At 54.1% G+C, this 21460-nt stretch overlaps 2 protein-coding genes across 4 annotated transcripts in view; one reads left to right on the top strand and one right to left on the bottom strand.

The window, feature by feature from the left end:
* The first annotated feature begins 843 nt into the window (after window positions 1-843).
* IDH2 (isocitrate dehydrogenase (NADP(+)) 2) lies at window positions 844-17192 on the top strand. The gene is made up of 11 exons (XM_059056631.2): window positions 844-1335; window positions 9376-9467; window positions 10464-10629; window positions 12214-12374; window positions 12458-12601; window positions 13569-13705; window positions 13893-14044; window positions 15771-15883; window positions 16058-16155; window positions 16249-16341; window positions 16792-17192. Exons 1-11 carry the CDS (start codon window positions 1221-1223, stop codon window positions 16877-16879), a joined length of 1359 nt encoding a protein of 452 aa, XP_058912614.1. The 5' UTR covers window positions 844-1220; the 3' UTR covers window positions 16880-17192.
* A 1216-nt stretch (window positions 17193-18408) lies between these two features.
* Window positions 18409-21460, bottom strand: part of ZNF710 (zinc finger protein 710) — a 65793-nt gene continuing 62741 nt past the window's right edge. For all 3 annotated transcript variants that reach the window (XM_059056621.2, XM_067029912.1, XM_067029911.1), the window contains one exon: window positions 18409-21130. In XM_059056621.2, coding sequence (XP_058912604.1) covers window positions 20961-21130 — 170 coding nt within the window. In that variant the 3' untranslated portion in view covers window positions 18409-20960. The remainder of the gene's footprint in view (window positions 21131-21460) is intronic.

Here is a 21460-nt window from a genome sequence, read left to right as displayed (position 1 = left end):
GAACAGCCTCCCCTTGGGCCCATTCTACTAGATCTCTGGGCCAAAGTAGTAGCTTTGCCTGGCTGAGACAGGGAGAAGGAAGCTTTGAAGTCAGTAATTCAAGGTCACTTTCCCGGGCCAGCTCCATCTGGCAATGTTGACTCTGAGGCAATGAAGGGGAGAGCTGGGAACACAGGGCAGAAGAGGTGGCTAGCATTCGAGTGAGTTGGTGTAGCTGGGAAAGTGGGGGGCTGGGGTCAGATATTTCTAAATAAAACCCAGCCCCAACTGGTGTCTCATTTCAAGAAGATGAATGAAGAGAGAGAGAGAGAGACTTTGGTTGTTTATGGCAGAACCAATCAGTATTGTCTTTTGTATGAAAGCAGGCAAAAAATGGAACCGTTTGCCTGAGTACTGTCTGACAAGCATCGTTGGCTGTCGCTGAGCACAGGGTGTGTCCCAAGTCTTTAACATACGTTATTTCACCCAAGTCTCCTGGCAGCCCTGTTGCTGTTATAGTTCCCATCTCGGAAAGGAGGAAACAGACTCTGGCTACGCTGAATGACTTCGCGGACTAGCAGCTTGACCTTCTGGTGAGAGGGATTTCAACTCTTGACTCGGGTCAGTCTACCTAACGCGTGGAGGGGACAGGAGGATCTGAGAGCTTATGTGAGGAGACCCGAGGTGACCACGGTCTTAGTTCAAGAACGCGGAACGCGCACTGGTTAATGCGCCTCGGAGTTTCAGCCTAGCCAACGCGAAGGAAGCAGGAGTTTGCTCAGATTTGCCTTTTGTGGCTTAAGCTGACGTGTCAGCAACTGACACTCTGGTTTAAATAGGGCATCCTGGAGAGAGGGTTTTTCGTCGCTAACGGCTCCCCTAATCCTCCAGTTCCCACCCCCCGCTCCCGGGTCCCGGTGGGTCTCACCGCTCTCTCGCTTTAGCAGCGCTGAACTTTCCGCAGTGCTCAGGGAAGCGCACGCCGGGCGCGGGGGCGGGGTCCGGGCTGGTGCAGGGCCTGAGGAGGAGTCCGGCTCCTCCCGGCACCGCCTCCTCCCGGCGAGGCCCAATAGGGTGGCGGGCCCCGGCAGTACCGCCCCGGCCCTGCCCGCTCAGCCCGCGCTTGGCAGGCCTCGGTAGCCCGCCGCCAGGCAGCGGGGAGTAGTGGCCGGTGCTCGGATCTCGCCTACCCGGGTTCGTTCGCTCGCTCGCCAGCCAGTCCGACCCCCCACCCGCTCGGGATGGCTGGTTACCTGCGGGTTGTACGCTTGCTCTGTAGAGCCTCCGGTTCCAGGCCGGCCTGGGCGCCGGCAGCCTTGACAGCTCCCAACTTGCAAGAGCAGCCGCGGCGCCACTGTGAGTGCCACGAGGAGGGTCCGGGCGGGGTGCGCGCCTGGCACCGCGACGTGGCGTCCTTCCGGGCGGGGACCAGCGAGCGCGACCCGGGACGCTCGCGAGCCGGGGACGGCGGGGTAGGGCACACAAAGAGCCGGCGGACGGGGACGTGCTCCCCTGCCCCACCTTCCAGGCCGTGCCAGTCGCGGGGGCCGGGGGAGGACTTGAAGGAAGGTGGCAACTGGTGGCCCGGGAGATGCCGGCCCTGCTGCCCTGCGCCCCCAGATTTTCCTGCAAGGGGTGCGGGGGGTATCCCGGGCTCGGAGGGTATTCTGCCCGCCCTGCGACCCTGGAGGGAGACAAAGCAACTGAGTGGGTGCTGGAGCGGTTGGCCCGCTCCACGCGAGAGAGGGAGGGTCCCGGCGCGGTCCCTGCTCAGACAAAGGAGGGGAAGGAGGAGGTATCCACTTCCCCTTCCTACTCACCCGGCGCGCAGTGATCCCTCCTCGCTGTCAGGCCCTCGTCAGCTATTTTTGGAGCCTTTACGCGACAGTTGGGGGAGTCTCCTTTTTATTTTCGCTTTGGACGCCCCCATTCTCCTTGTCGACGCACTTGAAGCTCCATCCTGGGGCCTCTCCTTGGCTTGACCTGCCTCTTCTCGCCAGCCCGCTCCTGAGCTGCTCCTTGGCCCTGCCGCGCTCACCCGACTGGGAAGACCCGGCAGCCGCGCCAAAATGTCACTTTCCCAAATCGTTCGTCACAGCTTCTGTGATACCCTTAGTTTCCTGCTTAGGAGAGAAGACAATAGTCTTAATAAGGAGGGCATAATAAGCAAGAGTTAGCCTGAACTTCCATTACCAAGGCAGGCTGCCGGGTCTGGCATTGGTCGGCCCCCTGGCTCTCCATTGCCAGCTACAAGAGACAGGGAACAGCGTAGGCCCCTTGGCTCTGTCGAATGCCTGTTGCCACGGAAACCCCTATCCAGACCTGGCCAGCAGCTCCTTGGAGTGAGGAGGAGGGGGTGGGGCCCAGGCAAGCTGGGTAGGTACTGCTGGGTATTACTGCTAGAGTAGGTAATCTTTAACCTAGTGTGGGAGCAGCTGACCAGAGCTGAGAAGAGCGCCAGCACCCCACCTCCCCTTTCAAGGAGAAAGGGGCATTTCTGTTTTTCTACTCATGGGATTTATCTCTAAGAAGGTGGCCCTGCAACTCGAGATTCTAAGTGTCCCCAGGCCCCAAAAAAGTTTCCCATATGGCACCACCTTCAGCAAAATATGGTGGAAGTTAGATACATTCTCCAATTCTCCCCCTTTTTTTTTCTGCACTGATGATAGAAAAAGAAACAAAAAACCCCACACAAACAAGAAAAACCCCCTTTGAGGCCTGATTTTGATAACACATGAAAAGAGCAGTCAGTTTTAGGTCCTTCCAGAAGCCCCCAAGTGGGGTTGGTTATTAATGAGGAGAACGCTTGGTGTTTGAGTTGGACATGAGACTGTACAATTGTGACCTCTGCTAGCTTGTTACTTGGCAACACTGCTGGAGACAGAATACTTGGCATTCCCCTTGATGACAAGGAAAGAATATGCTTTGGCTAAAATACTCTTGTGTTTTTGCTGCCAGGTAATTCCCACATGTGTCTCCTTCTGGTTTTGCAACTCATAGGCCTCCAGCGACTGCTGGTGGTGGTTCTGATAAGTTAGTTTGGGGAAGTGAGGGAGACTGCTCAGTGGGAGAATTATCTATCCTTCCTTGGCTCAACTCCTAGTCTGGGAACTTCTTCATTTCCTCACCCTGTCCCTTAACTTTTCAGATCTTGGTGATTTGCCTGCACTCTTAGATTCCAGAGGAAATTATTTAATGATTGTTCAGTTTTGCTGACCCACCAGTAGAGTTGTGTGTTCTCCACTGAGCCTTGTTTCATCCACATCAGATAAGACCACAGCTATCCCATCAGAGCTATTTTTGGGTGGTCGTGTTTAGGCCCAGTAGCTTTTGAGGAAAAGCCTCTAGAAAGGCTTGGGGCCTGCCTCCAGATCCTTTATGTGAGGCTGAGGCCTCTTTCACTGATTCCAGGATGGGGTGCTGGATGCTGCTGTCTGATTACTGGAAGCCAGCCTCTGTGGCCTGCCCTTGAATTTACACTTCTGTAAACCATGTTTAAAATGCCAGCAGATTGCAAATATAAACACATGATAAACTGTGAGCTGCTCCAGGACAGGGAGCCCACTGACTGGCCGAGATGCCACCCATGTACATTTGTGATGGTCTGGTGCAGTTCTGTGGGGAGGACTCACTGGCCTCTGTGTGGTAATGCATCCCAGGATGGGGGAGGGGAGGGAGTACTTTTCATCCAAAGAGGAGGTTATGGCAGAGCAGTCCTTACCACAGATTGAATTGACCATAACTTGACATTCATTCATGGATTCAACAAATATTGTGCTTCTACTATGTGCCAGGCACTGTGCCAGGGACACTGGGGACAGAGCTGGGAATAAGAGACAAAGATTTCTGCCCTTATGGAACTTAAATTCTAATGTGGGGATGGACAGTAGGCAAGAGCTAAGGAAAACAAATAAGCAAGGAAGGTGTGGGTGAAAGTTTGTGTAGGGCTGCCAGAAAAGACCCCACTGAATGAAGTATTGAGGGAGTGAAGGAAGCAGGCCATTTAGTGTTCAGGGGAAGAGAGGACTGCAGGTGCCAAGGTCACGATGCAGGAGGGCACCTTTGCTTGTTGGAGAAGCAGAAAGTCAGGCTGGCTCAGAGTGCACGAAGGCAAGTGATGGGACATGAGGTCAGGCAGTGGAGGTTATGGGGGGCTTGTAGGCCATTTTTGAGGATTTTGGCCTTCTCTGAGAGAAAGAGGTGGCTTGGAAGGGTTTTGAGAGGAGTGTTGTGACCTGATTTACTTTTTTTTTTTTTTTTTTTGGTGGTACGCGGGCCACTCACTGTTGTGGCCTCTCCTGTTGCGGAGCACAGGCTCGGGACGCAGAGGCTCAGCGGCCATGGCTCACGAGCCCAGCCGCGCCGCGGCATGTGGGATCTTCCTGGACCGGGACACGAACTTGTGTCCCCTGCATCGGCAGGCGGACTCTCAACCACTGCGCCACCAGGGAAGCCCACCCTAAGGTTTTATCATATGTTGATAGAGAATTGTTTTAGGTGTTACAGCTTATGAGGTCCACAGTTTGACTGAATGGGTTAAATAAGTCTCTGTTGCTGTTTAACTGCATTGTAATTACCCAAAGTACTAATGCATGTAATTTAAAATAACAGAGAAGCTTTTTTAATAAAAAGATCTTCTGCTCCAAAAAACAAACAAACAAACAAAGTATTTGGGAAAGGTGGTGACGTTGTTTATATAAGTATACCACATTATAAGTCTACTGGTGATCCAAAGGGAATTTGTCTTTGTGGAGTTTGAAACAAAAGAACAAGCGGCAAAAGCTATTGAGGTAGGTCCAGATCATTAAAACATGCAAGCACTTTCTTTTTTAGTTTCAAAGCAAGTACATCCATGTTGAAGTGGTGGGGAGCCCAGTTTTGGAAAAAAACTTGGAATCATGAACATAGTTTAACTTTTTGGAGGAAAGTTTTTCTTAAACTTCCTGGGTTAGTTCTGAGTCCTATTCTCCTCTTGAAGGTTCATATCACATTTTGTTTATTCATTCATCTGTTGTTGGACACTTGGGTTGCTTCCACCTCTTGGCTATTGTGAATAATTGTTATGAACATGGGTATGCAAATATCTTTTTGAGAACCTGCTTTTAATTATTTTTTAATTTTTTTGAGGAACCATCATACTGTTTTCCATAGTGGCTGCACCATTTTACATTCTCACCAGCAATGCACAAGGGTTCCAGTTTCTTTACATCCTTGCCAACACATTTGTTACCTTATGTTTTTTTGTCTTTTGTTTTTTGGGTTTTTTTGATAGTAGCTATCCTAATGGGTGTGAAGTGGTATCATTGCGGTTTTGATTGGCATTTCCCTAATGATTAGTGACACTGAATATCTTTTTATGAGCGTATTGACCATTTTTGGAGAAATATCTATTCAAGTCCTTTGCCCATTTATTAATCAGGTTATTTGTTTTTTTGTTGTTGTTGAAATTGACTGATTTTTAAGCCTTGGTCACCAATCAGTATTAAAAAAAAAAAACCTACAACCTGGGCCAAACAAAATGAGCCTCTGCTGCTATGGCTCACATCACTGCCCCCAGTCCCCAGCTCCGCTGGGAAGTTGCTTTGAGGGAGGCTGCACACCTGACTTTGATAACAGCGCTGCTTGTTCTCTCCATTACTGATAGGTTTTCCCTTCCATACTCACTCTTTGAGGACAGGCATTGTTGTGTTTAGGTGTTTCAGGAAGGGGTGCTTACCCTTAGCACCTGGTTGTAAATAAGTGGGCCCTGTGGTCTCTGAGGGTTTGACACCTGCATGCACAGCTGGGAAGGCTGCCTGCTGTGATCTTGATATTGAGCTCCCCCATCAAGGAGTGTGGTGTCCAGCTGCTGTGCCTGAAGCCCAAAGCTTGAGCAGAGCCCAGGCTTGTTCAGGCTGAGGCTGAACCCTTTAGGACTGGCCCCAAATGGATTTCTACTTAGGGAACTTGATTACTGTAGGCTTGGTACATTAAAAAAAAAAAAATTGATTGGCTCTCATCACATTAACTCATAGAAGATGCTCCTAAAAACTAAGCTAGTTCACAACAGCCCAACAGACTTTCTGCAGGTCCTAAAGCTCTTTCCACTCAAGCTTTAGACCAGAAATGCTGAAGGAATTTAGTAGCTTGGGTCCAAAGTCCCCACGGCATCTTGGGAAGAGCTGAAGCAGTGTCAGCCGTGTTCACCATGTTTTCTGGGGAATGAAATATTTTGAGTCTGTGTTTGCTTTCTGCTTCTCTACATATGGCCCACAAGGGCATCCAGAAGCTGCACTTGAGCCAGGGCCCTGGGACGCAGGTGAGGCCTTTCCTGACCCTGACACAAGCCATGCTTCCTGGGTCTCATTTTTCTTCTTATTGATTGATTGATTGTACGCGGGCCTCTCACTGTTGTGGCCTCTCCCACAGAGGAACACAGGCTCCGGAAGCGCAGGCTCAGCGGCCATGGCTCACGGGCCCAGCCGCTCCGCGGCACGTGGGATCTTCCCAGACCGGGGCACGAACCCGTATCCCCTGCATCGGCAGGTGGATTCTCAACCACTGCGCCACCAGGGAAGCCCTTTCTTCCTTTTTAGATTTAAAAAAAAAAATCTGTTTGCACATCTTTGGAAAGTGAGTCATTCTGCTGCACATATTTCACCTTTTTCTTCGTGGGTTGGGATGTCATCATGAGTCACGGCAGTGGTGTGTATCGTAGGACAGTGATTTGTTTGGGGGTCTTTTGGGCTTTGGTCACTTTTGTTTTCATGAGCCTAGGTAGCCATGCGTCTTCATTTTTCTAGGCCTGCTTTTCACAGGCTTCTGTCCCTTGCTGTCAGCCTAGCAGATGTCACTTGGGGTTTTCATCCTGTCCCCTCTTCTGATTTGCTGTGTCTAATCTTCGGTGTGGTGAAAAACCCATAGCTACATCTGTAAGGATTGTGTGTAACATAAGACTAAATGGGCCCTAAGTAAGGGCTGAGGAGGGCCCCTTTGGGGACAGGGCACTGCTTTCATCTGGGGTTCAGCAGAAGGTGACACTTCCTGGGGTGACTGAGGTGGGGTTGTAAGTTTCACATAGATCTTGTTGCCGTGCTCTGCAGCTGCAGTTTCTTCCAAGGCTGTGGCCAGAGGCACTTGCTGGTGCTTGGGTGCCCCTGCTGCAGGTTAAGTGTCAACAAGCCTTACCCATGGCAGCCTGCACTGATAAATTGGATGGGCCATTTTCTTTCTTTTTGGGGGGGCCGTGCCCCACGGCATGTGGGATCTTAGTTCCCTGACCGGGGATCAAACACGCGCCCCCTGCATTGGAAGCATGAAGTCATAATCACTGGACCTCCAGGGAAGTCACGTGCACGATTTTCTTGAGTTTTGTTTGGAATTCACTTCCCAGACTGTTGGTTTTTCTCATGAGTCAGACTTTCCGTGAAGAGCCTCCACCAGCTCCTGTTTGCTCCTCCACCATCTCCCTGGGCCTGGATCAGTCACTCGTCCAGTCCTTTGATGCACCTCTGGCAGGACTGGCGAACCTGAGCCTGCATGGATCAGGGCTTCTGCATTCCATTCCCAGGTGCCCATCAAGGAAGGTGTGGATCTTCCTGGATCTGCTGTTTTCAAGCTGTGTGAGCTTTGGCAGTGAGCTGACAACCTCTCTGAGCCTTAATTTCCTCACATTTAAAGTGGAGATAATGATACAGTAAGTCCCTTACATATGAATGAGTTCCATTCAGAGAGCACGTTCCTAAATCCGAGTTTTCATAAGTCCAACAAAGTTAGCCTAGGTACCCAACTAACAAAATCGGCTCTATAGTACTGTAATGTAATAGGTTTATAATACTTTTCACACAAATAATACATAAAAAACAAACACACAAAAATAGAACTTTTGGGCTTCCCTGGTGGCGCAGTGGTTGAGAATCCGCCTGCCGATGCAGGGGACACGGGTTCATGCCCTGGTCCGGGAAGATCCCACGTGCCGCGGAGCAGCTGGGCCCGTGAGCCATGGCCGCTGAGCCTGGGCGTCTGGAGCCTGTGCTCTGCAACGGGAGAGGCCACGGCAGTGAGAGGCCTGCATACCACAAAAAACAAAAACAAAAATAGAACTTAAAAAAAAATATTTATATATTTATTTTTGGCTGCCTTGGGTCTTTGTTGCTGCACGTGGGCTTTCTCTAGTTGCAGTGAGTGGGGGCTACTCTTCATTGCCGTGCACAGGGTGCACGGGCTTCTCACTGCCGTGGCTTCTCTTGTGGAGCACGAGCTCAGTAGTTGTGGTTCACGGGCTCAGTAGTTGTGGCTCGCAGGCTCTAGAGCGCAGGCTCAGTAGTTGTGGCGCATGGGCTTAGTTGCTCCGCGGCCTGTGGTGTCTTCCCAGACCAGGGCTCAAACTTGTGCCCCCTGCATTGGCAGGCGGATTCTTAACCACTGCGCCACCAGGGAAGCCCAAAGAAAATGTTTTTAATCTTAGAGTACAGAACCTTGAGAAGTACAGTAGTACAGTACAACAGCTGGCATCCAGGGGCTGGCAGCGAGTGAACAGGCAAGAAGAGTTACTGGCTTGAGGAGGGAGAGGAGGGGGGAGATGGTAGAGCTGAAGGACCGTCAGCAACAGGAGATGGAGGGCGAGCTGCAATGTCACTCATTCACATCCTGGGCTTGAAATAAAGATACTGTACTACTGCACTCTATACTGTACAGTAAAGTACACAAAAGCACACCCACTTGTAGAGCATGCGAGCATGTGACAATGTACACCAGACACCTGAGCTAACCTACGTGATTGGACATGCGAACACACGTTCGCATCTTTGAAAGTTCACAACTTGAAGGTTCATATGTAGGGGACTTACTGTACTCCCCTTGGGAGTGGTTCAGAGGATTAAATGTGAAGGGTGTGGTACACCCTCAGGCCCAAGGGAGGTGATCTGTACAGTTTCCCTCCTCACTTCATGTTAGTCAGGCTCTCAGGTTGCAAGCAACAGTTAGAGGAAGTTTTTGGAAGGACACAGGGTAGCTCATAGAATTGCAGGGATTGTTCAAGAGGGGATTCTGGGCTGCCCTGGGGAACTGGGTGGCAGCAGCTGAAGGCAACCTCTGCCCAGCTTGCTGCTTGACAAGGTGACCTCAGCTGGCTCTCATTCTCTGTGTTGGTCTTCTCTGCTGTCAGGTTCCAGGGGAAAGGATCTGACTGGCCAGGCGGGCATCTGGCTAGTCCTAGCTGGCCAGACTCAGTGGGGGGATCCAGCTCCCCCGGGTGGTCCCGGAGCTGCTCCTGCAGGAGGGGGAGTGAATGCTGGGCCACTGGGCCCTGGCTGACACTCCTTCCTCCATGGTGAAGGGTGGGTCTGGCGGGAGAGGAGAGGGGCTCCCCCACCAGCCTCCCCAGGGGTATGATGTGCTATGTGTGTCTGGTCCTAGATGCCGACAAGAGGATCAAGGTGGCGAAGCCAGTGGTGGAGATGGACGGCGATGAGATGACCCGTATTATCTGGCAGTTCATCAAGGAGAAGGTAGTTCCCTCCCGAAGTGGGCGGCCTTCCACATGGCCGGCTGGGCTCAGTGTTCAGTCCCCACTTCGGGTCCCCAGGGTTTACCCATCACCCTGGTGGGCAGGAGCAGTCCTGTTTTCCCCCTTCCGTCCACCCTTCTGTCATGTCCAGACCACTCATGGCTCTTATGACGTCAGGCAGGGGACTGTCCTCAGCCATCTGTGTCACGTGCTCATGCCAAAGCCAGCATGTTTTTAAAAATGTGTGCAGATTGAAGCCTGACCCTGTATCATGTCGTTTTTTTGTTTTTTTCGTTTGTTTTGTTTTTTCAAACAAACTCATGTTTCAGCATGAGTTGACTATCCTTCGGGAGTTTCTTCTTTTCTTTTTTAAAATTTATTTTTTATTGGAGTATAGTTGAATATATCATCTTGATCTCCTACATTCCTATGTGCTTCCTTGAGGGAGTGAGAGAACTGGGCCGGAGTGCAGGGGGACCACATCATTAACCTTTCCTTAGCGGTTCAAGGATGTCATCGCAAGTCGTGGCGTGGGGTCTGTTGGAGGACAGTGATATGTTTGAGCCACCATGGCAGACGGTTCCCAGGGTGGCTGCTTGGCTTCTCCGAAGTCGCTGTGGGCTGGATCTGCCTAGGGAGAGCACATTGTCCATGTGCCTGTCCCCAAGAAGAAGGTTGAGAATCACCACTTCCAAGTGAGGAAGAAGAGGGAACCCGCTGTATAGAGAACCCTAGATGCACTTGGAGGTGGGGTTTGGCTGAATTGATGGGTCACCACAGGGGGGCTGTGATCCACGCTAGGGGATGAGCCCTCCGAGGGGCTGCAGCCTGGTCTGCCGGCCTCTCTCCAGAGCCCCGGCCTCTTGCCAGCTTTGGCCAGCCCACTGCTGGCCTTTCCTCTTCCCTGCCCTGACAGGGTGTCCCCTGCCACCATCCCCACATGCCCCTGAGTCACAGTCATCTGGGCTGATGCCAGGCCCCGGCCGTCTGTCTCTAGCTCATCCTGCCCCATGTGGATGTCCAGCTCAAGTATTTTGACCTGGGGCTCCCAAACCGTGACCAGACCAACGATCAGGTCACCATCGACTCCGCGCTGGCCACCCAGAAGTACAGCGTGGCTGTCAAGTGTGCCACCATCACCCCTGACGAGGGCCGTGTGGAAGGTGCGAGGGGCGTGGGGGCGGGCGGCTGCGACAGTGGGGGCTGGGACGTGACCCTGGTCTCCCTGCGAGTTCCCAGCACACAGCGGAGCCTCCAAGGTTCCTGTGGAGGAGGCTGGGGAGAGGAGGTTGAGGGCTGGCCTAGGTTCCACAGTTGGGGGTGGCAAAGCTGGGGCCAGGGTCTGTGTCCCCTGCTCCTAGGCTGGTGGTGTTTCTTCTGTGCCATGTGGCTCTGGCCAGTGTGGGTGTCACCGGTCACAGAGAGGAGAAGGAGGAAGCTGATGCTGACACTGTCACAGTGAGGACAGCCTCTTTGGGCAGCCTGACCCCTGGCCTCCTGGACTGCTTTGCAGGCAGGTTTACAGAGAGACCCTGGGGCCACCTCTGTCCAGGGTAGTGCTGGGTGTCAGGCCTGTTTCCTTCAGAGCCTCAGAACGTCCCTTGTGTCCCACCACTGTCTTGGCACTGCAGGTCTGCCCTCTGCCTCTGTGGCTGTGGAGCGGTCTTAGAGAGGTGCCCCACTAGGCTTGGACTGGCTGCTGGTCCTCGGTTCTGGGGGCTGCTCTTGAGGTTTCCATGAAATGGCACCAGTGTGTGGGTAAAGGATCTGGGTTTGGGAAATTCAAGAAAGGGTGGTTTCAGAACTTGCAGAGTTCTGTCTCCCCAGTTCCTGTAGTATGAGGGGCCTGAAGGAAACCTTCAAGACACATCTCCAAACTCTGCAGGCCTCCTCCTGTCATGCAGGTTGTTCCCGACCTTAGGGTATGGAATCATTTTAGTGCTAAGCTCTTTCAGCTGGTTTTCTTTTATTTCTCCTGAACCCTGGGATTCATACATCCCCACTTTATGGACAAGGAAGTTGAGGGTCACAGTCTTAGTAATTTAGGCTGAACCTGGCGGTGAGTTGCAGCACTGGGGCTAGAACCAGAGCATCTGGAGTGAGGCCGTACACTGCCAGGTTCATCAGACAGCTTCGTCCAAGTGTGATGTGGGAATAATAATAACCGACAGAGGGGACTTCCCTGGTGGTCCAGTGGCTAAGACTCCATGCTCCCAGTGCAGGGGGCCCAGGTTCAATCCCTGGTCAGAGAACTAGATCCCTCATGCATGCAGCAACTGAAGATCCTGAATGCGGCAACGAAGATCCCGTGTGCCGCAACTAAGACCTGGTGCAGCCAAAAAAAAAAAAAAAAAAAAAGTGTGTGTGTGTGTGTGTGTATATATATATATATTTATATATAAATTAACTGACAGAGCCCTTACCATGTGCCAGTCACTGTTCTAGGTACTTTACACATGCATGCATTTAATCCTCACAACGACCCAAAAGGCCAGGTGTTTTATCAACAATTTCATTTTATGGCTTAAGTTCAGCCACTTACCTAAGGCTGACAGTCAGAGGTGGTGCCACAGCTGGACCTTGAAGCCAGGAAGTCTGATTCGGGAGCCCACGTGCACACTCTAGACTCTGCTGCTTCCCCCTAGATGATTTTTAGGACCCCCATCTGGCTGTGTTCTTGCTTGGGGTTCAAATTCTGGTTGGAAGGTGGGGGCTGCAGTGGGGCCACTTCATCTTTGTCCTCATAGAGTTCAAGCTGAAGAAGATGTGGAAGAGTCCCAATGGAACCATCCGGAACATCCTCGGGGGGACTGTCTTCCGGGAGCCCATCATCTGCAAAAACATCCCACGCCTCGTCCCTGGCTGGACCAAACCCATCACCATTGGCAGGCATGCCCATGGTGACCAGGTTGGCCACGGTGGGAGTGGGGCTCCAAGGTCCTGGGTCCCGCATCTGTAGCACTTGGCCTGAGCCATCCTCTACCTCTGCAGTACAAGGCCACAGACTTTGTGGCTGACCGGGCCGGAACATTCAAGATCATCTTCACCCCAAAGGACGGCAGCGGCGCTAAGGAGTGGGAGGTGTACAACTTTCCCGCCGGTGGTGTGGGCATGGGCATGTACAACACAGATGAGGTGAGCAGCGGCTCCCTGGCTCCCTCCCCCACGCCTGTCTCTCTGTCTCCAGCCGCATCTGGTTGGTGGTTCTGACTGTCCCTGCATCGGTGGCCTGAAGGTCTGAGGCCTGCGAGCAAATGCATCTCAGGTGTGCTCAGAGGGCCCTGCGGTGGCCCCGGTGTGGAGGGCTGTCCCCCTCCTGCCCAGCCAGATGCTTCTGCTCCCCACCACCCCTGCACTCCCTCTCGGGTGCATCTTTGAGGGCATATTGGTTGTCAGCTTTTGGCTTACAGCAAACTGGGTAAGCACTTCTTCCCCTCCCTACCCCCATCTCTTGGCTTACCTTTCCTCGGTGGTTGGGCTCATTCTCAGGCTGCGAAGAAATGGCCTCCAGTAGCTCCAGGCTTATCGCTGCCAGCCTGGCTACCCTATCAGAAAAGAGCCCCCTTTTTCTCTCTTTTGGCTGCACTGTGGCGTTCAGGATCTTAGTTCCCGGACCAGGGATCGAACCCGTGCCCCCTGCAGTGGAAGTGTGGAGTCTTAACCACTGGACCACCAGGGAAGTCCCGGAAAAGAACCTTTTTGCTCATGATTGCAGCAAAAGTACAGGCCTGGGTCACATGGCCATCTCTGAGCCAATCATGGAGGCCCAGGGGAGGAAGGGCTCTGATTGGATAAGCCCAGGACACACTATCAAGTCTAGAGACGGGCAGGTGGGCTGAGGGCATTAGCCCCACCCCAGCCATATGGTCTAAGAAGTGGGGAGGGTGGTAGCTTTCCAAAGCAGTTGGTGGGGCTACTTCCTCCCAGAAATTGGGAGGGGGATACTGGGCCAGTAGAAACAACAGATGCTCACTCCAGGGAGGCTGGGTTAACCCCGGCTGCCTGTGAGGGTCCTGTGGAGGGAAGGGATGCCGTCCCCAGGGCCTGGGCCCGCCCTGGGGTCCACACCAGGGACCTCTCTCTGACCTCTCTCTCCCTGCAGTCCATCTCAGGTTTTGCGCACAGCTGCTTCCAGTATGCCATCCAGAAGAAGTGGCCACTCTACATGAGCACCAAGAACACTATTCTGAAAGCCTATGACGGGCGCTTCAAGGACATCTTCCAGGAGATCTTTGAGAAGTAACGGCCTCTCCCTTTAATACTTCTCAGGGACGCCATGGCCCTTCTTCTGTGTCCCCTCAGCCGCCCTTACCCACCCAGGGAGATGGCTGTCCCAGTGCATCTGTCTCAGCTCTGAGGCTCAGGGAGGGATCCCCAACCTGTCAGCCTCCCGCCCTCTCCCCACAACAGGCCCTTTTGCTCCCAGGCACTACAGGACCGAGTTCGACAAGAATAAGATCTGGTACGAGCACCGCCTCATTGATGACATGGTGGCTCAGGTCCTCAAGTCTTCAGGCGGCTTTGTGTGGGCCTGCAAGAACTACGACGGAGACGTGCAGTCAGACATCCTGGCCCAGGGTACGCTGGCAGCACCTGCTCCCTGCGGGGAGGGACTGTTGTTTTTCCCTAGCTGGGGGGATTTTCTCCGTTGGGAGAACGCTTCGCTAGTGGAGCAGCAGGCTGGGGCTTGCCTGCTCATTCCAGGGTCTCCTGTGGACAGCAGGGGCCAGGGGCTTCCTGGTGTCTGAGTGAGGAAGGATCCTAAGTTAGCTTTGGACTGGGGTATTACTAAGGCTGCCGTTCCAGAGGAAGGAGGACATAGGAATTCAGATCCTAAAGGGCTAGATGTGTTAGCCCTGAGGTTGTTCCTGTCCATGAAAGGCCCAAGTGACTCTGCTTGGCTCCAGGTTTGGACTAGGTTTTGCTCTGGTAGAAAAAGGGGAGTAAGCACAACCGGATGCTCTTTAAATTACAGAGAATTTGTTTTGCACAGTAAACCTTTTGGATGTAGAAGAATACTGGGGATGATGGCAAACCCCCAGACCCCAGAGCATCCTGAAGCACAAGTTAGGTTGCAGCAGAAAGCCTGCGTGAAGCCGTTAGGGGAAAACAGAAAGAAATAGCCCAATTGTATTGGGAATGAGAGCAGGAAAGATAGTGGGAGGAGGCAACATGTATCCATAGCGAGTGAAAGAGAAACCAGGCTCTGTGAGAGAGGGGGCGAGGTCTAACTCCTGATAAGGAGAAAAGTGAAGCCCACACCAGGTTGTGATGAAAAGGCAGAGGGTCTCAGCGCTTTATAAAAACCTTTGACTTTATTTTGAAAAGTTTGGTGTGATCCTCTCACTAGAACAATTCCCATCTAGGATGGGAACATGAAAAGCCCTAGCAGACAAGAGAAAGGCATGAAAGGTACTCTTAAGTGTATGAAGATTGGTGAGTGTGAAGGTCCCAGGTGCAAATGGAGAAGGGATTCCCCCTTCCTCTGCCTCAACAGCAAAAATTCTTACACAAATAATTTTCCTCTAGAAGTTGCCCACTTTTTCTTTCTTGGGCATTCAGAATTCTTATTTTGGTGCTGTGGGGTGCTTTTGAAAACTAGGAGACCTTGGCCACAGAAAAGGTTGACATCTGGATTTGGGAAAACTTGGAAATAAATCACAAAGCTTTTTTTTTTTTTTTTTTGTGGTACGCGGGCCTCTCACTGCTGTGGCCTCTCCGGCTGCGGAGCACAGGCTCCGGACGCGCAGGCCCAGCGGCCACGGCCCCACGGGACCAGCCGCTCCGCGGCATGTGGGATCCTCCCCGACCGGGGCACGAACCCGCGTCCCCTGCATCGGCAGGCGGACTCCCAACCACTGCGCCACCAGGAAAGCCCAATCACAAAGCTTTAAAGTGGCCTGAAAGAGCAGATAAAGTGATCACTGCGAAATAGCTGGCTGCAGGCTTTATTCTTTCTGCTTGAATGAGCCTCCTGGTCACCAGCCAGGGTGAGTGGGCAGAATTTTGGGGGATCTTATGCCCTGGGGGGCCATAGACTCTGGGGCACCTGGAGGTAGGGGATGCAGAATTATGCTAACAGGCTGATGACAGCCACCTCTGAGTGCCCCTCTGCCCTGTACTGGGCCCTGGAGACCCAGGACAAGGGTAGACAAGCCTGAAACAGTCTGTTCTCCCAGTTATAGGTGGGGGTGGGTGGAGACAGAGCAAGGAAGCAGCTACAACAGCAGGAGGGCAGGTGGGCTCAACCCCAGTGGCATGAGGAAAGGTGCCGGCACCGAGAGGAGGTCTCCCTACTCTCCAGGCTTTGGCTCCCTTGGCCTGATGACGTCCGTGCTGATCTGCCCGGATGGGAAGACCATTGAGGCTGAGGCTGCTCATGGGACGGTCACCCGCCACTATCGGGAGCACCAGAAGGTGAGTGCGAGGACCGTGGCCGCGTGTCCATCTGCTCCCCGGGGCCTGAGCCCACTGGCCCTGAGGGCTGGGAGCACAGGCCTGGTCCTGGCAGTCTAGAGGTGGGCAGCTGTGTCCAGGTGGCCCTCTTGTTGGCTGGTTGGCTCTTCATCCCCCTGCAACCCCTCCCCCCAGGGCCGGCCTACCAGCACCAACCCTATCGCCAGCATCTTTGCCTGGACGCGTGGCCTGGAGCACCGGGGGAAGTTGGACAGAAACCAGGACCTGATCAGGTGAGTGCAGAGGGAGGGCCTGAGCTGGATCTGGGCAGGTTCTGGGCCCTGGCTCTGTACAGCTGGGGTCTCGCTCTGCCCTGTCCCTTGCAGGTTTGCCCAGACCCTGGAGAAGGTGTGCGTCGAGACAGTGGAGAGTGGAGCCATGACCAAGGACCTGGCGGGCTGCATCCATGGCCTCAGCAAGTGGGTGGCCTGGGGTAGAGGGTAGGGCTGGCCTTCTGGGACCTTGGGGTCAGGTGGAAAGAAGCCCAGGGTCCTTCTTAGAGGCCTCCTTCTGAGTTAGCTTAGCTGCCGGGGGCAGGACAGGTCCATGACCCTGGGGGATGGCTCGGGCCATCCTCACACCAGGCACAGCGAGTGGGTCCCCATCCCTGAGGCTTGCTGCACCCACCTCCCAGCTTCTCCCCAGAGAGCTTGTACCTAGTTGCCCACTCACCTGGAAAAGCAAAGACAGGCCTTACTGGATTCCTGCCGAGTTTGCTGTGGCCTCTTGACCGTTGGCTCTAGGTAACCTCTGGCCTGTAGACCTCCCCATGACCGCACGAGGGGGCTGCCGTTCAGATGCCTGAGCTCAGGCTCTGCCCTGGGAGGGCCCGGCCGGGCAGCCCTCACGTGCAGGTGTTCTCTTGGCAGTGTGAAGCTGAACGAGCACTTCCTGAACACCTCGGACTTCCTGGACACCATCAAGAGCAACCTGGACAAAGCTCTGGGCCAGCAGTAGCAGGGTGGTGGGAGTGCTGCTGGCTGCCGTGGCGGCCAGGCTGGGGCCAAGCGGGTGGCCACAGGTCCCCCCGCAACCCCGACACGCCCCGCAGCAGAGGGTGAGCCTCACAACCCCTTTGGAGGCCTTTCCAGGGGACTTTCTTTTTTATAAGCAAGGTGTTTTTAAAAGTATCTGTGTGTTTCCCCTCATGGTGACGTGAGGCAGGAACGGTGTGTTTTACCTCAGCCAGTGGTGTGTTTTGCATACTGTAATTTATATTGCCCTCGAACACATGGTGCCATATTTAGCTACTAAAAAGCTCTTCACAAAACAGTCTGCTGTGTTTGTCCCTGAGGGGAAGGAGGCAGCTGGGGCCTAGAGGCAGAAGCCCTTAAAGGGTTGGCGGATTTCCCCAGGGGCTGACCGGGGTGCCTTGGGCCACAGCAGGCCTCTGTCCAGTCAGGGGGCCATCAGGGGGAGGGGACCGGGCAGAAGGCCTGTGGGTTCCCTGGAATTTCCTAGCACCATCTGGCTTCTGTATCCTCTTTTCCATTTTGAGATTGTCACTTCCGATAGAGTACGGTTATATTTTTATTTATTTTTTTCTTTGGTAGTTTTAACTTTCTAAACGTGCCCAGACCTCTTTATTTGCCTGTTTCTCAGTCCTCAAAACAGGTCCCGCACAGTGGCCGCCTCAGTTCTCTTCCCCACAGCTGCCTGGGACTTGGGCCTGGGCCTGTGAGTGGGGCCCCCATGTGGTCCAGGCTAGTGAGTCCCAGACTTGGGTTCTTCTTTACCATTCTATGGCAAAACTTGGAAAAGTAAGTTTATAAAGTTGCTATAAAGCTAAACAGATCCAATGTAAAGGGCTATCCTTTATTCAGGGATTATGTTCTACTTTTCTGCAGTGAAAGCGCGGAGTCCTAACCACTGGACCACCAGGGAACTCCCGAGTTGTGTCATCTTGACTTGAGAAAATAAATACTTGGCAACCCAAAGTCCATTTCCCAAATTTGGGTGGGCTCTCATGTATTCTGAAACTCGATAGCTGGGAGCCTTGGTAGCTTTGAGATGGGTCCTAGCTGCCCACCTCCACTGACAGCCGCCTTCTGTGCTAAGACCACTCTTCCTCAGTAATCACTGGACTCCCGGCGCTCTAGGAGAAAAAGCTGGTGTGCTGGCTCTGGCTGGCCCAACTCCTGGGGGGAAGCTCAAGGTTTCTGTCCCCTTCTTCCCCATCAGTGACGAGGGGCTGGCAGCTCCCCAGAAGGCACAGCCTCTGAAGCCCAGTCTGGCATCAGGAGCTGGCTTCTGTCCTGGTGGCCTGTTGGTGAGGAAGCGGCTTTTTCTCTTCGAGTGGTGGGAATTCTGGGGCCTTGACCTACGCCCCTTTCTCACGGGCTTGGAGCTCTGCAGGTGGCCATTCTAGTGCAAAGGATGGGCTGGGGCTCCTCTGGGCCCCCAGAGAGGGAAGCCTTGTAGGGAGCTCCTTCTGAGGGAGGGGTGAGGACCAGGTCCCCAAGAACCATGGAAAGAAGCACTCGCAGTCACCTCACTAAAGAATATTCATTTATTTATAATTATTGCTAAGTAAACTTCTCTTTTAAACAGGAACATAAAAACACAGTAGGGCTTTGCACAAGTGGAATTTCTAAACAGTTGGTTTGTATACACGTCAAAATAAGTTAGAATGGAATTTGTCCAGGAGTTTCCAAGTCACCCGAGAGGCTGCATGCCTCTTTTGAAAAGGTTGGGGTGGGGTGGGGTGGGGGGTGAGGACCGGAGCCTTGCCAAGACCACCGCCCACCCGGCTCCAGTTGTGAGTTGTGCTGCTTCCTTCTCTCAGCCTTGCCCAGGTCCAAGGCACAGGGCAGGGGGGGCGTTCAAGTATTGAACCTCGCAGAGGGCTGGTGCTGATGGCGGGGCTGGGGGCAGAGAGGAGAGCCCCACCCCGGGGGCCAGACCTTCTCTCTGGGTTTCCAAGACCAAGGCCACTGCCCTGGCAGCGGGGAGGAGGAAGAGGAGGGACAGGGTTCTTTTTGGTACCAGGGGAGAAAGAAGCTGTGGGAAGAGGTAGTTTGCGGGGGGATGATGCTTCTGCTCAGCAGGAGAAAATGTCTTCTACAGTGACGGGGTCACTGCCACCTGAGGGTCATCATGGCGGGCACCTGGGAGGCTGGGGGGCCTCGGGGTCTGGAGAGCCACAGTCGGGGCGAGGCTCCCGTGAGCCCCAGCCCTCTTATTTGCTGCTTAGCAGGAACTCTAGCAGAGAAGGAAGGGGCACCTGGCTGCCTGATCCCGAGGCTACCTTGTCCTCCCCTCCGTCCTGATCTCAGCCACCCTGAGGCCTGGCTTGGTCCTTCACTAAGGATACAGCCTGGGGGGACACCTCCCTCCCCAGCTGCTCCCCGCTTCCTGGTTTCTGGGCTGAAGCTGGTGGCTTCACCTCCTGTGCCTTTGGGAGTGGCCTTGCCTGCTCCCCTCCACGGAGGCCGCAGGGGGCAAGTGGGTGAACATCTGGGTGCCCCATCATTCCTGAATGTGCTCTTTCATCGCCCTGGGCCTGCAGTCTTCAGTTCTGGGGCAGGAGCTGGCGCGGGGACCGAGGAGATGAGAGCGGGCTGGTGAGGGAGCGAACCGTGGGCCGCTGCTCTGGGTGGTGCATGGCAAGTCACTAGCCAGAGGGGCTGGGAGAGGGTGGATGGCCTGCCGGGCTCTGCCTCCTGCCTCTCGCCTTGGCCTCCAGAGGCTTCCTGCCAGCAGCTGAAGCCCCAGGGCCAGACCGACAGTCCCCTCCGAGCCCAAGTCCCGCCAGGGCAGGCCACGCTGCTCTTGGTTGGGGAGGCACAAAGCACACACAGCACACAAGAAAGCTTCCGCTGGCAAAAAGAAAATGATCTCCATCAGAAAAGATAACAGGTGACATAGAGTTGGAAAGAAAAAAAATAAATTACCTTCAAAATACCCCCCTTTGCTCAAAAAACCATTTTTTTTTCCTTCTATGGTCTTCATTTTCCTTTTTAAATATGTTGCTCTTCCTGGGACCCTGCTGACTCTTGGCTGTCCCCATCCTCAAAATGGATACTTATTAGACCTTAAATAAGAGGAAAACTCCAGGCCCCCACCCCTACATAGGCCCTCCTTGGCCTCCTTGAGGACAGCGCCTCTTGGTCCCCAACGACCCCGTCACCGGTCCCCTCACTCAAGGGGCCTCCATCTGTCTTTGTTAGTGTGTGTCTGATGCAAGGCATGTCCTGGCTTTGTCGGGGGACCCTGGGGTGGTGCCCCACTTTGAGACAGAACTGGATAACAGTTCGCTGAAATCCACTTTAGGTATGCCCACTTCCAAACAGGGCTGTAAGATGGGAGCCTTCTGGGGGTCGGCTGGAGAGGACGGTAGCTGGGGGTTGGGCTACACCCCGCTTTCCTAAGGCCAGGACCAGGCCGCATGCACGCCTGGCTGGAGGAGAGAGCGGGAGGCACCAGGAGGTAGAAGGCAAAGGGCCCTGTCTGGCTGTCCATGGACAGGGTGGGGGAAGGGGCTCTGGGCCTGGGCTTTTTGCAGCCCAAGGGCCGGTGGGGGGTAAAGGTGGGGGGCAAGGCTGACCAGCACAGGAGCTCAAACATCCCTAGAGGCAGGAGAGGGTCCAGAGGAGAAAAAAGACATGGCTCAAGAGATCTCCCTCCAGTGACAGGACCCCGAGGAGCCATCAGGATGGCCCTGCCCACATGGGCCACCCCAGCTCTGCTGGGCCTGGAGAGACTTGAGAACCTATGCCCTTGTGACCTGTCCCCAGACGGCCCCCATCTGCATTTCTCCCACAGCAGCAGGCCAAGGAGACCCGGACCTGGGCCTCCCGTGTTACCCTTCCTTCCCTAGGATGCCTGGGGCCTGTGCCTGGTTCACAGCTGAGGCCAGTAGTACAGTCTCCATTTGGTCTACAAGTCCCTAGTGGTGCAAACGACTGAGTGGGAGGGAGGGCTCAGGACAGTGGGGCAGTAGCTTGTTTTTCAGCTGCAGGAGGTGCAGCCTGCAGCACATGGGTCTCCCCCCACGCCCCATGCCCTCCTTGCCCCGTCCTGGGTGGCCCGGCCTGTGCTATAGCACGTTGTAGTAGGCCATCTCTTTCATGGCCTGTTCGGTGAGGACGTTGGCCTCGGCGCTGCTGTCCACACCGGCGTAGGCGTAGGCGTTCTCCTCGAAGTCCTCGATCTCCTGCTGGCTGTCAAGCTCGGAGGGGTCGGTGCCCGTCAGCTCCATCATGGGATCTGCAAGAGAGGGCACAGTTAGGCCTGGATGCTGCCTGTGGGAAAAGCCAGTCACTCCCACATGGGAAGCAGAACTAAAGAAATCACTGCCAGTCATTTCTTCCAAAAGACTCTCAGCTGCCTCCTCTGCCCTCCTGCTCCGGGAGGCCTCCTGCTCCGGGAGGCCCCCGACTCCCGTGGCTTCTCAAATGTGTGCCGAGTGGGTACAGGCCTGGACTTGGAACTCTTGGGGTCATACCTCTCTTGCACCTCCTAAGTCACTAAGCCCTTATTTATTCTTTGCAACATTACTCATTAGTCCCCTTTGCCATATGAAAGCCTCCGGTACTA

Source organism: Kogia breviceps, chromosome 3, assembly GCF_026419965.1.
Source record: "Kogia breviceps isolate mKogBre1 chromosome 3, mKogBre1 haplotype 1, whole genome shotgun sequence".
Taxonomy (NCBI): domain Eukaryota; kingdom Metazoa; phylum Chordata; class Mammalia; order Artiodactyla; family Physeteridae; genus Kogia; species Kogia breviceps.
This window is presented reverse-complemented; position numbering and strand designations above follow the sequence as displayed.

Coding starts and splice junctions, on each gene's coding strand:
- IDH2 (XM_059056631.2), top strand. CDS start 1,221: ATGGCTGGTTACCTGCGGGTTGTACGCTTGCTCTGTAGAGCCTCCGGT. Junction 14,045..15,770: donor GTCAGACATCCTGGCCCAGG/GTACGCTGGCAG, acceptor CCTACTCTCCAG/GCTTTGGCTCCCTTGGCCTG. Junction 16,342..16,791: donor TGCATCCATGGCCTCAGCAA/GTGGGTGGCCTG, acceptor TTCTCTTGGCAG/TGTGAAGCTGAACGAGCACT.